We start from the raw sequence: 20,381 nt of genomic DNA, 5'->3' as shown, positions 1-20,381 counted from the left end.
CCACAAAAACACGTGCCTGGCATTAGACTGGGTGCTTCAGACACACACGCCTGGGCACTTGTCCCACCTGAGAAGTGCCAACCGTAGGCCTCATCAGCTTGTTTTATCGGGGAGGAAACAGAATCTGAGAGGTTAAGTGTCTTGCCCAGGGTCACAAAGCTGTTGGGGATGAAGCCAGACCCCGAGGCCCAGATCACTCTAACTCCAGCCCACATCCAGGGCCAGCCAGACACGGCCTGGCACTACACAGGCCCCACACGGGCCCACCAGAAACCCTCCAGACGTGCTCCTGACCCAAGGGCCCAGGCCCCACTCGGCCCTCCACGGGCGCAGACTCAGGAAGGAGCGCGGAGAAGCCCCAGCACTGTGGGATTGAACCACGCATGTTTCAGTGCACACCATGGACACCAGAAGCCTCCTGAGCAGACCTGAGCCCCCACCCTCACCGAAGCCCAGCGTGCAAATCCCCGGGCTCCACACTAAAGGTGGAACATGGCACTGTCCCCGCACAACTCCATTAACCTTGCCAGAAGAGAACACAGACAAGTCGATTCAGGACTCAAATTGGCCACTTAAAAATGATACCCAACAGTTCAGCTCATTTCAAAGCCTTCAATGTATTTAGGCTACCTTTCTTCATTTCAGAAAATACCTCCTAGGAGAAAAGCCAAAACATAACTTGCAAATACAATGTCCGGGGCAGGATAGTTCCAGAACTGTAAGGAAAACAGACGGAGGAAGCTGACATTTACCGAGCACCTGTGGGGTACCTAGCTCTGTGCTGGGGTTCTGTAAGCGTTTTTCTCACATGACTACGATTATGCCCTTTACAGATGAGACACCAGACTCGGAGTGGGGCCAGCTAACCAGCCGCTCCACGGCAAAGCTGGATCTCAGCCACGTCCCTTCGACTCCAAAGCCACGTTCTTTCCAGGAAGCTTTGGTTCAGCTCGCATTGACTTGGCACCTACTACATACAGGTGAGTTGCTAGGTGCTGAGGAGAGTGAGGAGGAGGGACAGAGTATAACCCGAAGGGCTGGAGACAGGTTACAGGAGGTGTGACACACACGCTACGCGACACCCCTGTGCACGTGGGGACTGCTTACTCCAAGTCTGTATGACTTCAGCTTTTAAAATAAATAAGCAACAATGAAAAGAGTTTCTGTATAAACCAGAAGTCCTCCACAGGGCATCCACAGTCATTCCTGGTCTGGGCCCTGCCTATTTCCGCAGCCTTGGGCCCCTCACCCCCCATCAGACCCCTCAGTATTTCCCATGCTTATGGCCAAGAACATCCTTCCGCCCCATCTCACCCCCTGCACCAAGTGAACCTTCCCCTCCTTCTGGAAGACTTCACCGAGCCCTTCCAGCCTGGGCTGCTGTCCCTCCCAGTGGGTTCACGGTTCCTGAGCCCAGGGCTATGAGAGCCTCTCCACTTGTCCACAGCCCCTACCACACCGCATGCCCTGAAGCCAGGGACCAGGTCTGTCTACCTCTGCTCGCCTGGCATCCAACACAGAGCCCGGCACAGAGCTGGCGTGGCTCAACACTCCACGTGGCTCACAGGGGCCCAGGATTTGTCCTGAGCCTGCTTTCCTCTCCCTCTGACTGCCCTCACTCAGTGACCTCATCCCCCAGGGCTCCAGTGTGTCTGCATGTCCTCAGTGCCCCCATGAGGGATAAAGACTAGCATTCTCTGGTGGCCTAAGCAAGGCAGCGTCAGCAGGGAGGGGACAGAATGGACCAACAGTCCGGGGGGGTCACTGAGAACACACTCCTGAATGCAACAGGGAGAATTACAGAAATTCCCAAACAGAGATGTTCAGCACCCCCACCTCACTGTTGTGAAAAACAAAACACCCCAGCAGTTTACTTCTAAGAGTCCCTGAAAAGGCAGCCTCACTCAAGTCTTACCTTGAAGGTTTTATCCATGGAAACGGAGAGAAGCATGTGGCTCTTAGCAAAGACTGGACACCACTGAATGCTGTTGACAGGGCCCCTGTGGCTTCTCAGGTGGAAGAGCACTTTCCTGGGAATCGTGGTTTCTTTATACTGACTGTCCAAATATGGCTGAATAAACTCGGACACTCTGGGGGCCACACAGAGAGGGGCCGGGGCACGCCCTGCAGATGGACCCTGGGCCTCCACATCTTTATTCTTGCCAGTTTCTGTGCTTAATGCCTGTGACTGTCGTAGTCTTTTCGGGGTGTAGGGCACGATACAGTCCTCACACCTTTTCCTCTGAAGGGAATTGCCATTTTTACCTGGGGTTTCAGATTTGGTTTGGGCACAGAAGGATGGTTCAGGGGAGTTGTAAGTTCCCCAGGAGAGTTTCACCTGCCTAAAGCGGGCAGCTGCCAGGGGCACATGGCCAGCTGGAGCGTGGCTGGTCCACAGGGAAGGTCGAGGAGGCTTATCTGTGGGGAAGGTGACATCAGGCTCCGTCCTGGGCCACTGTAGCCTCTGGCTGGGACAAGATCCTGGGTCACTTCTCCAGAGCCGAACCAGTGGGAGACAATGGCCAGCAGGGTCTTCACAAGAACCATGCTTTGTGGGCAGTGCTGCCCCCTCCGTCACACCTGGGGCTTCAGATGCAAAATCCTGCCCAGGAGGTTTGACCACATCAGAGGTGTCTTTCATCTGGCTGACAGCATGAATACTTCCCACGGACTCAGTCTCAGCCTCTGACTCCGAGTCATCATAAGCCACCAATGAAGCCATTGAAGACACAGTTTCTTGCAGTCCTTCGAGGACAAACTACCTGAGACCAAACAAAGTCAAGTGTCAGAAAATACGCATGGAAGAATACTTACCACCGTGTGTAATTAAAAGAAAACATGCCACCCAGCAAATCCACGATTGGAAAACTCTAAGAATAAACACATTAAAAAATGAGGACTTTTCTATACACCAGGCATAATTAGAAGATTTAATTTTCTTAAATGAAGGCTATGGGATATCTGTGAATAATTTAAACAAAAACTTAGCAAGATCTGTAAGAAGAAAACTAAAATTTTATTGAAAGACATAAGAAAAGGACCTCGCTAAATGGAGACTGGATGCCTGGACAGAAAGATTCAGGATTTTAAAGATGCCTTTTGGAAGGTCAATTTAGGCCTTTGAGGGTAGGTCTGAAAATACTAAAATGGAAAGATGTCCAGAACCCACCCTTACCTTCACCCTCCCCTTGGGTTCCAGTGCCTCCTTTACCCCCTGCCTAGATATCCCATCTCAACCACAAGCCAGTTGGGGAGACAGACCCACAACACAAGACCACGGCATTTGAGGCACCAGTCCCCCCAATTCTGAAGGTACGGTCCAAATCTGCCAGTTTCACCCCAAACACACACAGAGCAGGGAATTTCCTCTTTCTAAAAAATTCTTCCTGAAATTCTGAACCATCATACACGATAAATTGCTGCCAACTAGTTTCTGGAAAGAAGTCCTTCAGTCTGCAGTTCAAGCCTGTGCTCTGAAGAGGAAGTACAGTCAGGAGGAAAACGAGGATGCCCAGCACATCCCGGGCAGCAGAGGGCGTGCTGGAGCAGCACTAATAGCCACACACCAAGTTCTGAGATGCCCCAGGTGCCCTACCTTAGCGTACCACAGAGCCCCTCCTCCACGTATGTGGGGTCAGGTCAGCACCAGAGACTCCCTCTGGGTCCCTTGTTAAGCCACTCAGCCTATCACCCAGCTCTTTCCCTAGAGAGTGGGTTTCGCATCCCCTGGAATCCAACCACTTCACCCCGTCCACACCTTTCCCCAAAGGGTACCCATCGCCTGAAGGGCTCCATTGCTTAACACATTACATCATCATTCAACAAATGTAGTCTCCCTCCTCCAAAAATCCCACCACCACCCCTCCCCCGCAGCCTAATCTAGGCAGGTAACACCTTCCATACACAAAGCCATCCTCTAAATAAAACTTATATAATGGACTAATTATAAACTAGCAGACTGTGCTCTGCAAACAGTGTGGCATTTCTGTTCTCTAAATACTTAGCCTGGTCCTGCTCAGACATCTCACCTGTCTCAACTCCTGTACACAGCACCACGCCCCACAGCATGCCATTCCTTCCTGTCACAGGGAACCCACCAGGTTCCCCCCACCAGGGTGTCTGTCTGTGCTCAGCCATTAAGATGGATTCCCACCCACCTAGTTGTCTGCAGCACTTGACTCAAAAGAGAGGCCAATGGCCAGAATTTAAAAAGAGGTCTACGGCGGGGTGCCTCGGTGGCTCAGTCAGTTGGGCATCTGACTTGATTTCGGCTCAGGTCCTGATCTCAGGGTTGTGAAATCGAGCCCTGCGTCAGGCTCCTCGTTCAGCGCGGAGTCTGCTTGAGATCCTCTCCCTCCCCTCCTCTCCTGCAAGCTCTCTCTCCCCCTCTCTCTCTCTCAAGTAAATAAATAAAATAAATCTTAAAAAAAAAAAAAAGAGGTCTACAGCAAAACATCAGAGAGCAGGAGGATGGGGGCCCATGAGCCCACTTCCTAACAAGGAAAGGCAGCGAGGACTGAATGAATGCAGGAGGGTGGATGGTAGGGCTCCGCGTACCACCTGCTTCCTGTGCATTTCACTGGTTTATTCAGCACTGATGGGCTACTCACCAAGCCCCACAGCAGGCGCCAGGAACGCCGCGGCAAGCCACAGTCAACGATGGCCTGCGTTCCCCACGCTCACATGCAGCGGGAGAGACAGACCACAGTCAAGTGAAACACCGGGCGTCAGGGAGTAAGACATCCTACGGAGAAAAGTAAAGCAGAGGCGAGGAGAGGTGGCGGTCAGCTCGGCTGCAGTTTCACAGGGACCTGTGGGCACCGCTGGGGAGGAGGGGAGGGAGCAGAGGGGTGAGGAGCCCTGGAGAAGGACACCGACAAAACTAATCAAACGGGGCCAGAGAGGCGGCGGCAAGGGTGACTCAAGGAAAACGGGCAAAAGATGGAGAAGAGTGGGAGCGCCCGGGAACAATGGAAACTTCAGGGGGAAAGTGTTTGCTGCCTTTCATGTTTCTAAGGCAAATGGGGGGGAAGGAAAATTCTTCATGGTGGGGGCGGGGACCCAACCAAGAGGAGGAGGTGAGGGCGCCGCAGAAACGAGCGCGGAACGCGGGAGCGGCGCGGCGAGTCACCAGCAGTCAGCTCCACGACGACAGGACTGCCCGTGTTCTGTTCACTGTTTGAGCCCCAGCGTCTAGAAATATTTGTGAAATGCAGCCTGGGGGGGGCACCCAGAAAGTAAAAGAAACGGAGTATTGTCATTCACCAACACGTCCTGATTACCTACTCTGTGCCAAGCCTCATGCTGGGTCTGGTGCGCACAGAGATTAAACACAAAACACGGACCCTGCGCCGGAGACCGCAGACTGAGGAAGGCAACCAAGAAGACACGACCAGGGACGGGTTTTGAAGGATGAAGAGAAGTTAGCCGAGCTGTCAAGAGCTGCAGGTAGGGCGGGCCCAGAGCTCTGCGCGTCCGGAGGGCAGCGGCGATGAAGGACGGGCGAAGGACGGTGAATGGCCCGCGCTGAGGGGCGCGGAGCGCTCGGGCCGCCCCGCCGCCGCCGCCACCGCCCGGTCTCAGCCCCCTCCCGCCCACGGGCCCGCGGCTCACCACACGCACCGGAAGCGCTCGGTCCTGCCGAAGGCCGTCCGGTCTGCACTCCGCACCCCAGGTGCGTTCCGCTGGTTCCGGGGCCTCCAACCAATCATCCGCGGCCTCCGCCCCGCCCCCACGCGAACAGCCAATGATGGGGTAGCCGGGCCGGAAGTTGTTCCGGCCGGAGGGAGTTTCCACGGACGCCCAGGAGGCCGCCCGTAGCTGAGCCGGCGGCGCTGAAGGGCCCGGCTGGGCCGGTAAGTGAGGGGATGAGGGAGGGCGGGAGGCCGGGGCGGCGCCGGATGACCTGGCTCTTCCGCCGCCGCCTCCAGGCGAGGGCCCGGAGTATCCTCCTCAGAGCCCGGCTCGCTGCCCGCCGGGTTCTGGCACCACGAGGGGCGTGGAGGCTGTCACGGCGCCCCTCGCCCCCTTCCTCCGAGCGCCCGCGTCCCCGTCTGTCGCCCACTCCCGCCGGCACCGACCCTTCCTCGTCCCCTCCTTCTTCCCCTCCCCCAAGGCGAGAGGCCCCCACTTTGAACGAGTGTGTGCCACGTGCTGGGGGCTTTGCCTATAGTATCGCACTCAGTTCCCTCCGCGGTAAAGTTAGGAGGCTGCTTTATGCCCATTTCACAGATGAGGAACCTGAGGATGAAGCAGAGAGGTAATGGCACTTGCCCAAGGTCTTGACACGAGAAAATGCGCAAGCTGGGATTGAAAGCTAGGTCCGTCCGACCCCAGAACTCCTGCTCTTCCCACTGCATTGCGCTGCCTCGGGGAGCAGCTGCGGGGAGTTCACAGCCGCCTTTCCGCCCTCCCACGACTACGCGTAAACAGTTACTCACACTAATGCGGAGGGTGGGGAACGGGAAGAGGGTGGAGAGGTTACATGGAGGCCAATCTGGGGTATGGGGTGGCTGATGCAACGACCGGCTAATGGCTCGGTCTCCACCCGTCCCCCCCACCCCCACCCAACCCACCCCTGATTGGACAGCCTCACCAAGGAGGTTGGTCAAGAATCTCAAGTGTTTCTGAGAAACTAAGTAATTTATAAAAAATCCCTACATGCAAATAGCTGAAGAGTAGGGTAAACAGGAAAAAGGAGAGAAGACCTTTTTCTAAAAAAGAAACTGAAAGAAACAGGGGAAGACTATAAAAGAAGACCTCTGGCTGCTCGGGGCAGTCTCAGCCACTCAGCTGCCCAGCGTGACCAGTGGCCACGTCTGCAGTGCGTCCCACATCCTGGGTATGTATTCCCATCTTCACGAGGCTTAGAGCTCGTTGGAATTTTTACCAGCCTTTTACCAAAGCACTGAAAACCTTGGTTTGGGGGGCAAGGGGTTGTCTCTCTTAGAATCAGGCTCTTGTGCATTGTATTTCATCCCGTTGACCCGAAGCTCAGGTGGTTCACAGCTTCCAAAGGGAATGGAGATACTCGGTGAGCAGTTGCCTTTTTGGCCCTACAGCTCATCTTGCAGCACCTTCGGGGTGGCTCTCACGCACAGGTTTCACTGATGAGGCCTCCTCATATACTCAGCATCCTAACGTGTTAGCTTTCTCATTGTCATACGCAAGAGTATCTTAGGCCTGGCTTCATAGAAGTTCGTGTCTTCTTCGCCTTTTAAGGTAACATGGATTTTATTATTTGAAGGGAAAAATAACCTTTCTTTTCAGTGTTTAACAAAGAAAAGGTGGACGTAACCTGTCCCAAGGTTTGAAGTGTTAAAGGACTCCTTGCTCCACAGAGGTCTTTTTCTTGTCTTCTGGGGACTTGACCATCCAAAGACATTGTCACGCATGCTGTGGGGCCTGGACGTGAAAGACGGTATCCCACCTCCTGGTGGTACTCCAGGCATCCAGAAACAATGCTCTTCCCGGCTGCTCTAGGATTGGCTGTTTATGCCCCCTTTCCCCAAATTGTAGACCAGTGTATTCTGATCTGTGAGATGATTTCAGGATGGCCCAAGTCATTGTCGTGTTCTGTTAAATGGTTCTATAATTCTTTCTCTTCCCCATCCCGAAACCACCCAGTTGCTTCAAGTGCCTGTTATGCTCTTCCAGAACAATGAAACCTTTCAAAATGAGCACAAGATTCAAGATCTTTAAAAAGAGGAATTGAGAAGTAATTTTTAAGAGCTTTTTAGCTTTCTCTTTAAAGGTGCATTAGGATCTGCCATGGATTATGAAGTTTTGCTCTAACTCCCAATACTTTTTTCAGAGATGATAGTTAACTCCATAGATTACAGCTTTGTTTCTTTGTTTTAGATTTTACTATTTGTTAAATAGATAAAACAGCTCTCCTAACAAAGATTCAAAGCTCTATTTGCCCTTTATGCGGTAAACACTAAGACAGTCGTTCATAGAGTTTTTGCATCTCGGACCCCTTTGGAAAAGTAACCTGGATACTCTGCTTAGAACCGTGCACATACCAGTGTGTATGCAAACTGTTGATGTCATTTCAGACATGCTGAACTCTGGGTTAAAAACTTCTGAAGTTAAATTTCATTCTAAAAGTTAACAAAAAATAAAGGAGCATGTCGACTAGACGCGAGGAAAAAGGAGAGCAGACACACGAAACGGGGGTAAATGGATGGGCCTGTGAACTAAGAGATTCTGTTATGTTTTCCTGTCTTTTTTTTTTTTTTTTTTTTAAGATTTTATTTATTTATTTGACAGACACAGCGAGAGAGGGAACAGAAGCAGGGGGAAGGGGAGGGGGAGAAGCAGGCTCCCCCTGAGCAGGGAGGCCGACGCAGGGCTTGATCCCAGGACACCGAGATCATGACCCGAGCCGAAGGCAGATGCTTAACCATCTGAGCCACCCAGGTGCCCCTGTTTTCTTGTCTTTCAAGAGGTTGCATCACATACACATACACACATGCACACAAAATTTATCATGTGGGTGGTTCCCATGCAGTGTTTGCCTCATGATCATGAGAGTGAGGAGACCTTACCTGCTGTTCCCTCATCAGCTTTAGCTCCCGTGTGCTTTCAAACGGAATTCTGCTTTGGGAAAACATATTTTTCCCTACAACATGGACCCTAGGTGCAGGCCCCATTCGTCTAGCTGATCCTCTACAGTTACCGGCTCCATTGCAGGGGGAGATTATCTGTCCAGGGCATACCCAGTTATTCTACCTGGTCCTTTCTTTAGGAATTTTTAAGGCTAATGCTTTTGGTCCTACTCGCAGACTTCAGAACCTTACTGCTTTCACCCGTTGCCTTGTATGCCAGATACTACACTTTTGGAAGGACAGGGATAAAAGAGAGTTCCAAAGAGAGCGACCAAGACGGTAGGCAGATGTTAGCAGTGGGTTAAAAAACTAGACTTGGGGTGTGAGACCTGGAGAAGGCACCATGTGGCCAGCCTGGCCCTCCCCAAATCCCAGCAGGCTCAGCACAGTGGCAAAATGCTAAAAATGAGGCTGTGTAAAGTCCACATGGGGAAAATCTACCTTAAACTGGAATAAGCACTTGCAAAGATAACATGAGAGGATATAAACTTTAGGGGGAATATTGAACTGGGTGACTTTTTTTTTTTTTTTAAGATTTTATTTATTTTTTTTGACAGAGAGAGACATAGCAAGAGCAGGAACACAAGCAGGGGGAGTGGGAGAGGGAGAAGCAGGCTTCCCGCAGAGCAGGGAGCCCGATGTGGGGCTTGATCCCAGGACCCTGGGATCATGACCTGAGCCGAAGGCAGACGCTTAACGACTGAGCCGCCCAGGCACCCTGAACTGGGTGACTTAGGAGATTGATTAATTCAGTAAATGTTGATAAACTGCTGTGTACCAGGCATTAGAGGCACATAAAAGAGTAAAACCCAGTGTTTGCTTTTCTTGTCTGGTGGAGAAGACATGAATAACTAAATGCCACATGAGTGCTGTCATCAAGTTACTAACAGAATGCCCAGGGACCACCAACGACCCAGCCATCAGCTTGGCCGCAGAGGTACAGGAACCAGGAAAGGCTGCAGAGAAGAGCTGAGGTCTGAATTAGTAAGATAACCTGCAGTGTGCAAGCAGCAGGGAGAGTATCACATTCCGGGCAGGGGGAGCAGCTGGAATGCTGAGGGAACACAGGGTTTCGGAGGACTTTGGGGTCGGATCCTGGCTTAGCTCCTCTGGCGGTGGGACCTCGGGGCCGTTCTGACTTCCCTGAGCCATCACCTCTCATCTGCTAATGCAGAGCATATACCAAGCCATCCAACTTTGACGGTTGGACAAATTGGGGATCGTGTGTAAAGGAGCTGGACGTGATGTTTGATCATTTGTGGCTAGAAGTAATTTTCATCCTTTGATTGTAATTTGATGCGGGCCTGAGTGTTTGTTTCTCCTCTCCAGTGCTAGTCAGGTTGTTCCGCATTCCTTCTTGCAGGCCTTCCTAAACTGTGAGCTTTGTTATCTGAAGCAGTTATTTCACCCAGCTTCCCTTTTCTGGGAATTGAGGTGATTCTCAGCCAGGAGGGAAAAGAAACTGCTTACTGTCTCATCCTGGTTTCGGTATTATGCTCTCATTGATTTATATAAAGATAAGTCTAGTTAAAATTTATATCCTTCTTAAACATTTAACAAAATAATAAAAATAAAGTACCCCAGGAGCACCTGGGTAGCTCACTTGGTGGAACATGCGACTCTTGATCTCAGAGTTCTAAGTTCGAGCCCCACGTTAGGGCTAGTGTTTAACTTAAAAAACAAAACAAAACAAAACAAATTACCCCTCAGGTTTGGGGTTTTGGTTCATAAAGTTAATAGAAAAAATTTAAATAATTAAAGACATAATAGTCACATATTGAACCTCTCCTGGTGGGGCCAGTGCTGTGCTGGGCTGGTTATTTACCTGAACCATCATGCTCCATCCACACAGCAATCCTGCAGGTAGTGTTACCGTCGGCCCCACGTTACCGTTGAGAGGCTGAGACTCCTCACAGTTAAGTAACGTGTAGGACGGTATTCGAGAGTGTGAGCTGTAGCTGCCTAAGTTTATATCCCACCCCTTCCACTTCTGTTATCTCGGGGAAGTTCTGTAACCTCTCTGTGCCTCAGTTTGCTCATCTATGAAATGGAGACAATAGATCTCTCTCACAGGATTGCTGTGAGACTTCAGTGAATGGATGTGTATAAGGTGTTCAGAAAAATAGCAGGTGTGGAGGTGCTGGGGGTTGGCTGCCCTGGCCCAGCCCATTGTCATTGTCCTCTTGTTCAGGGCCGAGTGGCAAGTTGTAAACGGAGCTGGGGTTCGGCCAAGCCCTGGAACCCTAACAAATAATACTCATAATGGATTTATATCTTGCTTTACAGTTTACGGAATGCTGCCTTTTAGTTTTTCCTCATTTCTTCTCATAGCAGCCCTTGAGGTAGCTGAAGAGGTTCCTGATTGTGCCACTTTCTAGATGAGGAAGCTGACACTCAAAAAAGGGAAGTGACTGACCCAAGAGGGAACTGACTATGGTCAATCTCTACACCAGGCAGCATCAGGTGGCCTGCCCTGTGTCCCACCTTTTTCAAGGTTAAAAGTAACGACTAATAAAAGGTGCAGGTACACCTTTTTCAAAGGGCTGCAGTGAAGTAGGACAGCGTGTAGAATGGACAGGCCATGTATCCTTCTTTTCCTCATTTGGATCCCAGAACAGATAAGGCCCTACCCTCATCCTAGATATGATCTTGTCCTTGACCCCAGACCTGGCTTAACCTGAGAACAGAGCAGCTGGCCAGCAGAGGAAGCCATTTGCTCAGTGACCCGTTGGCTATGGCTGCAAGGGCGTGGGACTCATCCCCAGTACAATTAAGATAAAGAGTAAATTGCAGTTTGCTGAGTGTTTTTAGTTCTGGTGAACTTAGGTTTGTTAAAGCACTCTGGTACTTACTCTGTGCACAGACACAAGTCCTTCCTGGGTGCTGGGTGCTAGGTGAGGCACACTTGGTCTTAGTTGGAGGAGTCCTGCCAGTGGTGAGTCCTAGCAGTTCCTTCAGTCCTCATCGCGGGCATCTGTTCGTCCACTTTTCTCCTTTTTCATGGCCCTAAATTTCTGCTTATACTTTTACTAATGTTATTTTATCCATGCCTTTTATTATAACTCCTCTCCAACCTTTTTGGAAAGACGAAGGACTAGGTAGAGCAGGAAAGGTAAAATAGCTACAGTGGCTCCTTAATCAATCTCTCCCTCCTTCCCCATCCCCTTCTCCCCCTTCTCCCCCACAGTTTTGTCTGGACCACGGAGCAAATCTTCCAACCTCCTAGCCAGCTGTAAACCTAGGTCCCAGAGATGGCAGACATGCCCAACGGTGAGCAGGGGTGTGCCTCCCCGCTGGAACTGTTCAACAGCATAGCTGCTCAGGGGGAACTTGTGCGGTCCCTCAAAGCTGGAAAGGCGTCAAAGGTATGTGATTTTGTTGGGTTCTCTACACGTGCATCTGGGCCAAGCCTGGGGTCATGTTACCCGGAACAGACTGTTCCCTCAGTAACTGAAGTGTTTTGGCTATAACTTTAAATTCATTTTCTCCTTTATTAATGCATGTGGTATAAAGAAAAGCCACTGGGAAAAAAATAAAATAAAAAATAAAGAAAAGCCACTGAAATCTAGCAGTCATCCACCTGCCTGTTCCCAGAAATGAACATTTCAGTCCTTTCAGCTGATTCACTCTCAGAATCACACTTTTACATTGCTCCTGTTGATATTCAAGTTTGGGGCTTTAACTGTGGAAAATGAGGAGTTAACACTTCTGTCAACACTTCCCATCCGTCTGGTGTCCCGTGCATGTCACAGTGTCAGCATCGACGTTCTTCTGACTGCATAAATGCTACAGACAACTGACCCATGGAGTAGAGTATGAGTGTTTTTCCTTTCCTGCCCTGGAGTTGATATTTGTCTTGATTCCTCTCGGCTCCGTGCTTTTGCATACTGATGGTAGGAGCTCTCCGGGCCCCTTCAGGTTCGGTGAGTCTCCTCCTGAGGCACTCACATCAGGCAGCCTGCAGCTCATCTCCATGAGGTCTCTCCCAGCACTCCGCCTGCTCAGACAGACTGCTGCCTCTCACCATCCACACTGCCCACCTTAGGCCCTTCCCTTACCTCCCTGTTGGGTCTCTGTTCCCCGATCCTGTGTCTCACTCCTCCTTTGTTTACTCTCTTGACAGAGCAAATCCTCTAATGGTCTCTGAAAAAATTTGTGCTAAAGAAATAATTTGGGGGATCTTGCATGTCTGAAAGTACCTTTATGTAGTGTTTGATTGATAAGCAAGAAGTGATTTTCTCATGGACTTCAGAAGCCTGGGTAGCTATGGAGAAGCCAGATGCCATTCCCTTGTTTTTTCTCCGGAAATTTGCGGGAAGGTCTCTTTGTTCCAGTATTCTGAAATTTCTGGGGATGAGTACATCCTTTCTAACTAGAAACTTATGAGCCTTATGCTGAGAAATTCTTTTGTTTCTGATTTCTTCTCTCCTGTTTTCTCTATTTATGGATTTTTTTTCCCCCTGAAACTGGTCCTCTGCTTTTATTTTTTGACTTGTGGTTTCCATTTTGTTTTCTTCTTGTTGTTCTTTCAGGTGTATTTCCTCAACCTCTTATGTTGCTTTGTTTGTTTGTTTGTTTTTTAAGTAAGCTCCTCACCCAACATGGGGCTCGAGCTCACAACCCTGAGATCAAGAGTTCATTGGCCTCCCAACTGAGCCAGCCAGGTTCCCCTTCCTCAATTCCTGACCCTCTAGTTGTTTTTCATTTATCCTGTCATTTTTAACTTCTGTGAGCTCATTTGCTTTCTGAATGTTCCTTTCCTCATTGAACCCCATTCTTGTTTCCTAGGTACAGTAAGTATCCTTTTATCTCTGAGATCTTGATGATGATTTTCCTGATGTTCTCTGTGGGACAGAGGAGCTGGGCTATGTGGCTGTCCCTGACCTTCTGTGCTCCTGGTGCTTTGCCCCCACCGTGCAGAGCGCCCCCAGTCTGGACACTTGTAACTTGACCTCCCTGGCACAGGACCTCTGCCTGGGGAGGGGGGTGGGGGTGGAGAGCCAAGCAGCTTCTTTTTAAACGGACTTTCTACCTGTCTTCCTGTTTCATAGCCAACGTTCACCCTCACTTCCACGGATGCCCCAGCCCTGGGACTCCCCAGCAGCTTAATTCCAGTGTTTTCACGACATCCTCACATTTGTTGTGCTCGGTCCGTAGCCAGTCATCCAGCAACTCTACCGCTTCCGAAATCTTGTTGCCGGCATCCTCTTTTCATTGCCTTTGTCCTCATGGGGTTGTGCCTTTCTGAAAGGTCTCTCTGCTGTTGCTGCAGGATGTTTCAAAAGTGTAATCCTTGCCATCTGTATCTTTAATGCACATGAGCGCTGCCTTTACATTCTGCGATGCCTCCACCCTTAGGTCACTCAGCTTCTTCTTCACCATCACTTCCAACCCCTGTTGTTTCCTTTTCAGAAGCCCCCCTGGGTCCTCCCCAGATGGAGATCAACCATCTCCCACCCATCCTGGTAGTTTACTTTGACTCTTTGGACCCCAAATAAGCCATTACACATTAAATAGTACTGAAAGAAAGTGATGTCCCAAAAAAGGAGTTGGTTAATCACAAGAAGAGGTTTACACACCAGATAGGACTCAGCGGATGAAACTAAGTTGTTTTTAAAAATCTGAAGTAAATAAAGGACCCAGATGTTAATCATTTGCTCTTTAAACCCATTTTTGGAAACTTGACAGTGGTATCTGTGTCAATGTAACATTAAGTTTGAATAACATTTAATAAGTGTTTTTAGTTAGCAATTCTTAGTGATCTCCAGTTCCGTTCATTAGTAAACAAGCAGTACTTAACACAGTTTAGAATTACTCTTCCAGGTGTGTTCCTTGATTTTTGCAATCAGCTGACTCTTAACAAGAGAGATCAGAGGTTGCATGATGAAGTCAGAGTTAAATGATGAAAATTCAGAAGTAAATTTGACCCTGGAATGTGTTATAAGAGAAGCACCTGGTAGTTTAGAAACTCACTTTATGCAAAACACTGGAGCCACTCTGGGAACACCGATACAGTGAGGACACCGTGGGCTCTTTCTCCAGCTGTCTCGGCCATGGTCCTCAACGTTCTTTTCTGCTCCATGTACTAAGGGAATAAGACCCCCTGCTTTCAGTAACAGCTCACTAAAAAGCAGGGTGTCTCCTGAGGGCATAGGTCAGAATCTAGGGGCTCTGAGGAGAGACCGTGGCCAAGGGCATGAGCAGTTTGGGCAGGATTCAAGAAATGACACTGGATCACAGAGGTTAAGACAGAGAGCAAAGTCTTTTTTCTTGTCCTTTTAGTTTATGTAAACTTTTTTTTTTTTTAAGATTTTATTTATTTGAGAGAGAACAAGCCTGAGAGAGAGGGAGATCATGGGCAGGGAGGAGGGGTAGAAGGAGAGGCAGACTCCCAGCTGAGCAGGGAGCCCGATGCAGGACTCAATCCCAGGACACTGGGATCATGACCTGAGCCAAAGGCAGATGCTTAACCAACTGAGCCACACGGGCACCCAAGGTAAACTTTTTAAATTGAAGTGCACCATTTATTCAGAAAGATACGGAGCTCATAATCAGCTTACTGTATTTTCACAAAATGACTACACCTGGGTAACCAGTGTCCAAATTGGGAAACAAGATAGCAGCCCCCGGAAGCCATCCTCAGACACCTGCAGTCACTGGCTCTACCCTCCACCCTGGGTCTGCACCATAGATAGCTCTCCCTGAGTTGGCACTTCAGATAAAATCAGGTTGTACATAGTCTTTTTTTGTTTTTTCCTCCCCCGAGAACGTCACCTTTTAAATCCTGTTTCAGTGTTCTGGTCCATGTTAGATTGAGAACAAGAAAATAGACAAGGCAAGCTTGCCTGTCCATTTAAATCGCATTCTAGACTACACACAGTTCTCGAGCAGGGACACTGGTTAAATGTTTGACTTTCAAAGAGCCTCCTAGTTGCAAGCAGAGTTAGACCAGATAGAGTATGAAATGTCAACATAGCCAGTGATAAAAGGGTATTGACTAAAGTGTACTTCAAAGCACAGTAATTCTTTCCATGGATAATTCAACAAATCATGCTTGCTAAACATTTATTTTGTTGCACTGAGCTTAGGCACTGCAGAAATTAGATGAGTAAAACATACTTACCTATCCCACCTGGGCAAATATCCTCTCTCTTATAGGAGGTATATCCACAGAGTTACTGAGCCCACAATTCTAATTCATTGTAATAACAAAATCCAGGTAGTTTCAGAGTGTGAAACACAAATCTGTGTCTGCAGAAGCCATCTGTATCTTTAATGCACATGAGCGCTGCCCCACGGTGACAGTTCCCTGTGGCTCAGGGCCCGTACCTGACACAGCAGTTCCCTCCGAATGGAGGTTGGTGATGTGTCTCTCCACTTAGGAAGCCCACTTCATAGAACTTGATGTGGGAAAACTCTAAATGGGAATGTTTGTACTTCCTTTGGCAAGCAAATTGGCCTGTGTATATTCTTTGTTTGTGATCTGATCCAGCAAGGCCAGTTACAGGAGCAGAGCTTTGGGGCATAGCATGACTAATCTACCTAATGAGGCCTGCTCTTCCAGAGGCCAGCCTTCAGGGGTGGCTCATGTGGGCTTCTGGAGCAGGAGGTCTCTCTACCAGATTTCCAGAGTACCCAAGGATATATTTTTACATTTGTTTTTCTTATGCTTATTTTTAAACACTCAGTATGCAAACACTTTGGACAGCTTGATAAGACTCCAAAGTACAGTAATACAACTATTTCCCACTGCATCCCTCCTTAATTTAGGACTTGAAAGCCTGTGTTTTTCCTTGCCTTTATCTGCTTCCCTGATGTCTAGAGTTGCTGTCCCTGTCCTCAGTGGCATTATTTAAGCTTCCACAAATACTCATCTCAACTGTGTAGAACATAAAAACAAGGTCCCACATAGAATTCCTTATACTCAGTTCAGGGAGCTTGTCACACGTTCTCTGGCATCAGTAGCGTTTGAGAAATCTTCAGCATATTCACTGTGTCATAAATAACAGTGTGTATCATGTCCATTTGTCCCATAGTGTTTGTGGTAGTAATCCATAGGACTAGAACAGCATAATAAATAAAAGACAAATAAAAGAAAATAAAAGACATTCAGGCCCACGACTTGCTGTGTGTCCAAGGGCAAGCTCCTTCGCCTCTCTGTGTCTCAGAGTCTTCAGCTGCAACGGCACAGTGACAGTGGTGCCTGCCTCCAGGGGGTGTTTTGAGGCTAAGGAAGGAACGTGTGTGAGGGCATTTAGCACGGTGCCTGCCACGTGTCAGCAGTCACATTCAGCAAAACGTTAGCTATGGTGGTATTTTTAGCCTTCATCCTCATTTCCTTTGTCCAGGATGAAATCGATTCTGCAGTAAAGATGTTATTATCATTGAAAATGAGCTACAAAGCCGCCGTGGGGGAGGACTACAAGGCTGACTGCCCTCCAGGGAACCCGGCACTTGGGAGCAATAGTGGCCTGGATGCTGCAGAAGCTGAGGAGGATTTTGTGGACCCGTGGACAGTACAGACGAGCAGTGCCAAGGGCATCGACTATGACAAGCTCATTGGTATGTCCTGGGAGAAGCCCCAACTTATACAAGTGATTCCCTTGAGTTGATCCCATTGGTGTGTTTTTATTTTGAATTATAAACCCAGTCAAGCTTCAATGCCAAGAAAAAAAAATAGATCCTAAAATCTTTTGGTCATGCAATACATTCCCAAAGGATTCTTTTTAACTAGAATACGATGTAAAACTTATTTTGAAATAACGATCTATAGTAGATAGCTTAGTAGAAGCTTTTTCCCCTTTTTTGAGCGATTCAGAACTTGAGGAAAGGTCTATTAGAATGGCATCTTTGCAGTCATTTAAATCACCTCTCACTTAATGGTTAAAGTCAGGAATGGATTACCTAAGAGATTCCAGTGATAGTGATTATAGAGCTGAAAAGCTAGAAGTGACCTTAAGAAGGATGACTCCTCACAGGGGGCAGGTGGCCACTGGCAAGCCCCTCCTCGTGGGGCTTCCTGCTCAGGGAATCCTTACTCTGAGATCACTGGTAATCACCAGTGAAGAGGCATTGCTGAAATGTTTTCATCAAAGTCAAAAGCCATTTTCTATAATTTTGAGTGTAGACCATCAATGAGGGAAAATTTGTTTTAAGACATGTTAATTCAATGCAACAATTAAAGAATATTAAAATTACGGTGTCATTGTCCACAGATCATACCTTAATAAGCAACTGGGGGAGCAGAGGTGTGAAAAGTTGCTAGCCAGACTGAATTCTGGATGTTTCCAATCAAAATCCAGTCCCAGTCAAAACAGTGTTTTATTCTGCAATTAGTTTCCTGTTTGCTGGTTGTGATCTCAACTGTCCTTGTGAAAGAAATATGACTTTGGGTTGAGAGAAGGGACTGGGAGCAGAAGGCCTAAAGAGTCTGGGTTCATTAAGATTGTACACAATACACTAGTCTTTCCCCTTCAGTAATATCCGATCGCCAAACCTCACACCACCTAAGGTGGCCATATCTCCTTTGTTCCTATTTTTTTTTTCCCAGTTCGGTTTGGAAGCAGTAAAATCGACAAGGAGCTGGTAAACCGGATAGAGAGAGCCACAGGCCAGAAACCACACCGCTTCCTGCGCAGAGGCATCTTCTTCTCACACAGGTCAGAGGCTTCCTGCCCTCCTCTCCTTTGAATTCCAGACATGATTAGGACGCTTTTCCCTCAAGCTGCCTGCTCCTGGGGGGACAGTGCTAGCCAATCATCTGAAGACTGGTGTCCACCTTCTGTCCATAACTGGCTGTGGGTTCATGCCCTGTCCCTTCACCCGCGGCCTTTACTTTATTCATTTATGAACTGTTCACTTCACAAAGAGGAGGTCACATACACAGCAGATGAGATTCATGCCAGATTGTGTGCTATAAATCATAAAATGTCATAAAGACAAAAGAGAAGAATATGTCCAAGTTTAACATTTCCCACGCGATAAGCAGTGGCTTCCTGAAGTTCTGTGCCCTGTTCCTGCTATTGTCCTGGCCCACTCATAAATCCTATCATCAAAAGAGAAACTAACAGAGTGTACCTGGAAGAGACTATCCCTACCCTAGACTGTAAATTCCATGCAGATAATAATCAGAAAATGGGCAGCTTCCAGAAGTGTCCTTGCCTCACCCGCCCCGCAGGTGAGCCCATTACATGGTCCGGGGTAGGGTTGTTCTGTCCTGCTTGCTCTGTGCAGTCACAGGAGAGCACACACGGGCCAGAACTCGGCAGCCTGCCGGAGCACTTCCAGTTCCCTGTGCAGAAAACTCCAGACCCTGCTCAGCCCTCTTCCTGGACAGAATATCGTCAAAGTTTTTTATCTTAAGATTTAATTCACGTTTTTAAAGTATACAATTCACATTTTTAAAGTGGTCTTTAATATATTCATATGGTTGTGCAACCATTACCACCACTGTCTAATTCCAGAACATTCACACTACGCCAGGAAGAAACCCCTGTCCCCATGAGCAGTCACTCCCCCGTACCCCCCTCCACGCACCACCACCACTGGCAACCATCGTGTGTTCAAGGTTCCGCCACGTGGTGGCATGTGTTCGTACTACCCTCCCTTTTATACCTGAATAGTGTTCCACTGAATAGATAGCGCCCCACTTTTTGTTTATCCATTCACCAGTTGCTGGGCATTTGGGTTATTCACTTTTTGGTTCTCAGTAATGCTGCTCTGAACATTTGTGTACAAGTTTCTGTGTGGACATGTGTTTTCATTTCTCTTGGTGGGAACAGAATTGCTGCATCATAAGGTAGCTCTAGAATTTTCTGAGGAACTGCCAAACAGCTGTCCACGGTGACTGTCATTTTGCATCCCCACCAACAATGCACAGACAAGGGTCCCAGGGCACACCCTCACCAACACTTACTATTTCCTACTTTGTTTTTTATAGCCATTCTAGTAGGTATGACTTGGTTATTCATTGTGTTTATATTTCCTTAATGACTCATGACATTGAATGTCTTTTCATGTGCTCATTGGCTACTTTTATATATGCTTTTCCCTCCCACCTGCTGCCCCCACCTTATTTTTTTTTTTAAGATTTTACTTATTTATTTGAGAGGGAGAGTGAGTGAGCGCGAGAGAGAGCACAAGCAAGGGGAGCAGCAGGGAGAAGGAGAAGCAGACTCCCCACTGAGTAGGGAGCCCAACGCGGGGCTCAATCCTAGGACCCTGGGACCACGACCCGAGCCGAAGGCAGCCACTCAGCCAACTAGGCCACCCAGGCACCCTGCGCCTATTTTTTTTTTTTTTTTTTTAAGATTTATTATTTGAGAGAGGGAGAGCAAACAGGTGGAGGGGCAGAGGGAAAGAGAGAGGGGGAAAGAGAATCTCAAGCAAACTCCCTGCTGAGCGTGGAGCCCAATGCAGGGCTCCATCCCAGGACCCTCAGGTCATGCCCTGAGCTGAAACCAAGAGTCAGACACTTAACTGACTGAGCCACTCAAGGGCAGGGCCCTCCTGCCTATTTTTATATATTCTTTGGTGGAGAATATCTATTCTGATCTTTTACCTGCTTTTTAATTAAGTTGTTTGTCTTTTCATTATTAAGTTATAATCGTTCTTTATATGTTCACCAACCAGAAGCTCTCCAGACCACATCCTTTTGGTGTTTTATGGGGGCTTCATTACATAGGAATGATCATTAGTGATTAAGCTCAATCTCCTTTTGAGGGGATTGGGGCTGATAAGTACCAACCTCTAATTAGGGTTGGTTCCCCTGGC

General features: G+C 48.5%; 2 protein-coding genes across 10 annotated transcripts in view; one reads left to right on the top strand and one right to left on the bottom strand.

The window, feature by feature from the left end:
• The window catches only part of WDR25 (WD repeat domain 25), a 139,823-nt gene extending 133,974 nt beyond the window's left edge, over window positions 1-5,849 (bottom strand). For 2 of the 8 annotated variants that reach the window (XM_032405931.1, XM_032405934.1), the window contains exons 1-2: window positions 4,611-4,960; window positions 1,916-2,762 (exon numbers count right to left, since the gene is read on the bottom strand). In XM_032405931.1, coding sequence (XP_032261822.1) covers window positions 1,916-2,722 — 807 coding nt within the window. In that variant the 5' untranslated portion in view covers window positions 2,723-2,762; window positions 4,611-4,960. The other 6 variants (XM_032405935.1, XM_032405933.1, XM_032405929.1 and 3 more) reach the window with 6 other exon arrangements.
• Window positions 5,766-20,381, top strand: part of WARS1 (tryptophanyl-tRNA synthetase 1) — a 31,114-nt gene continuing 16,498 nt past the window's right edge. Inside the window, exons 1-4 of one of the 2 annotated variants that reach the window (XM_032405937.1) lie at window positions 5,766-5,855; window positions 11,797-11,974; window positions 16,958-17,171; window positions 18,160-18,268. In XM_032405937.1, the coding sequence (XP_032261828.1) occupies window positions 11,861-11,974; window positions 16,958-17,171; window positions 18,160-18,268 (437 nt within the window). In that variant the 5' untranslated portion in view covers window positions 5,766-5,855; window positions 11,797-11,860. Of the gene's footprint in view, window positions 5,856-6,622; window positions 6,842-11,796; window positions 11,975-16,957; window positions 17,172-18,159; window positions 18,269-20,381 lie in introns of those variants that run through there. The other variant, XM_032405938.1, reaches the window with a different exon arrangement.

This window comes from Phoca vitulina, unplaced genomic scaffold (assembly GCF_004348235.1).
Source record: "Phoca vitulina isolate PV1807 unplaced genomic scaffold, GSC_HSeal_1.0 scaffold7, whole genome shotgun sequence".
In the NCBI taxonomy this organism is placed as follows: domain Eukaryota; kingdom Metazoa; phylum Chordata; class Mammalia; order Carnivora; family Phocidae; genus Phoca; species Phoca vitulina.
This window is presented reverse-complemented; position numbering and strand designations above follow the sequence as displayed.